Here is a 1066-nt window from a genome sequence, read left to right on the forward strand (position 1 = left end):
TTCTTTGATTTTTTAAATATAAATTATTTATGCCCTATTCAGCTCAGTAGCTTCATCTTAGTTCAGTTCAACCAAATTCTAAAATTTAATAAATTCTCAAGATTAAAATATGCTACCATAATAAAACAAATAAACAAACAAATAAATTTTTACGCAATTTAATCACTTTTCTAATTTTTAATGCTTTGCAGAATTACAGTAGTTTTGTTTTAAATAACCTAATTTTCAGTAATTATTTTTTTGTAGACAAATTTTTCCATATCAAAAGTAGATTAATTTTATTGATGAATATGTATTATTGAGTGTTTTTTTGCTTCAATATAATTTTTAAATAAAGTAAGAAAAGTATTAACAAATTTTCTATCACATATTTTACCGGTTTGATATTATTCAGGTTTAAAATCATGGATGGCAGTGTGATAAGAAATAATGAGCTTGAATCTTCTGATGAAGATTCTGACACTGAAGTAATTTTACTTTGCATTTTTAAATAGTTTTTCAGTTTTAAATTTAGCTTCAAGTGGCACTTCAACAAGGCTATTTAAAGCCTGGATTGAACATAACTGTACCGAAATCAAGTGCAGTAAACAACAAGGTATAGCATGAAATGTTGTTGCTTATTTTAATTATGTTTAGTTTTAGAATGGCCTCAAAAAGAAGCTTGAAGAGTTAAATAAAAATTTACCTTGGATTGAACGTATGAACGTTACAGTTAGTCGCAGTAAGGCTGCTGATGATGCTGCAAAATCAAATGATTTCCAACTTGAAATGAATTTGTAATTTCAGTTAAATTGATGCTATTTTGGTTTTTTGATGCTTGTATTTTAGCTATAATCAGGCCAAGGAAAGTGTTAAAAGTGCGTTTTCTATGATTGATAATGAGCCCAGTTTAGCGTTTCGTCCAAGCGACTACTTTGCCGAAATGGTCAAGCCTGACGATCACATGACAAAAGTATAATGCACAAGAGTACGTTAATTTCTGATTGCATTATTACTTAGTTTCATTTTTATACTGTCATTTTTCAATTTTACGCTTAATCGAGTACATTTCGTGTTTTTCATATTT

At 28.0% G+C, this 1066-nt stretch overlaps 1 protein-coding gene across 1 annotated transcript; it reads left to right on the top strand.

Annotated features, from left to right (window-relative positions):
* Window positions 1-404: 404 nt before the first annotated feature.
* Tsp_14896 (putative rRNA-processing protein EBP2) lies at window positions 405-952 on the top strand (the record flags this gene model as incomplete). Its single annotated transcript, XM_003370091.1, has 4 exons — window positions 405-467; window positions 515-595; window positions 643-776; window positions 829-952. Coding segments are annotated over exons 1-4 (402 nt in total), but the record flags the coding sequence as incomplete, so codon positions are not given.
* Between the last annotated feature and the right edge of the window lie 114 nt (window positions 953-1066).

Source organism: Trichinella spiralis, assembly GCF_000181795.1.
Source record: "Trichinella spiralis strain ISS 195 chromosome Unknown Scfld1193, whole genome shotgun sequence".
NCBI lineage: Eukaryota > Metazoa > Nematoda > Enoplea > Trichinellida > Trichinellidae > Trichinella > Trichinella spiralis.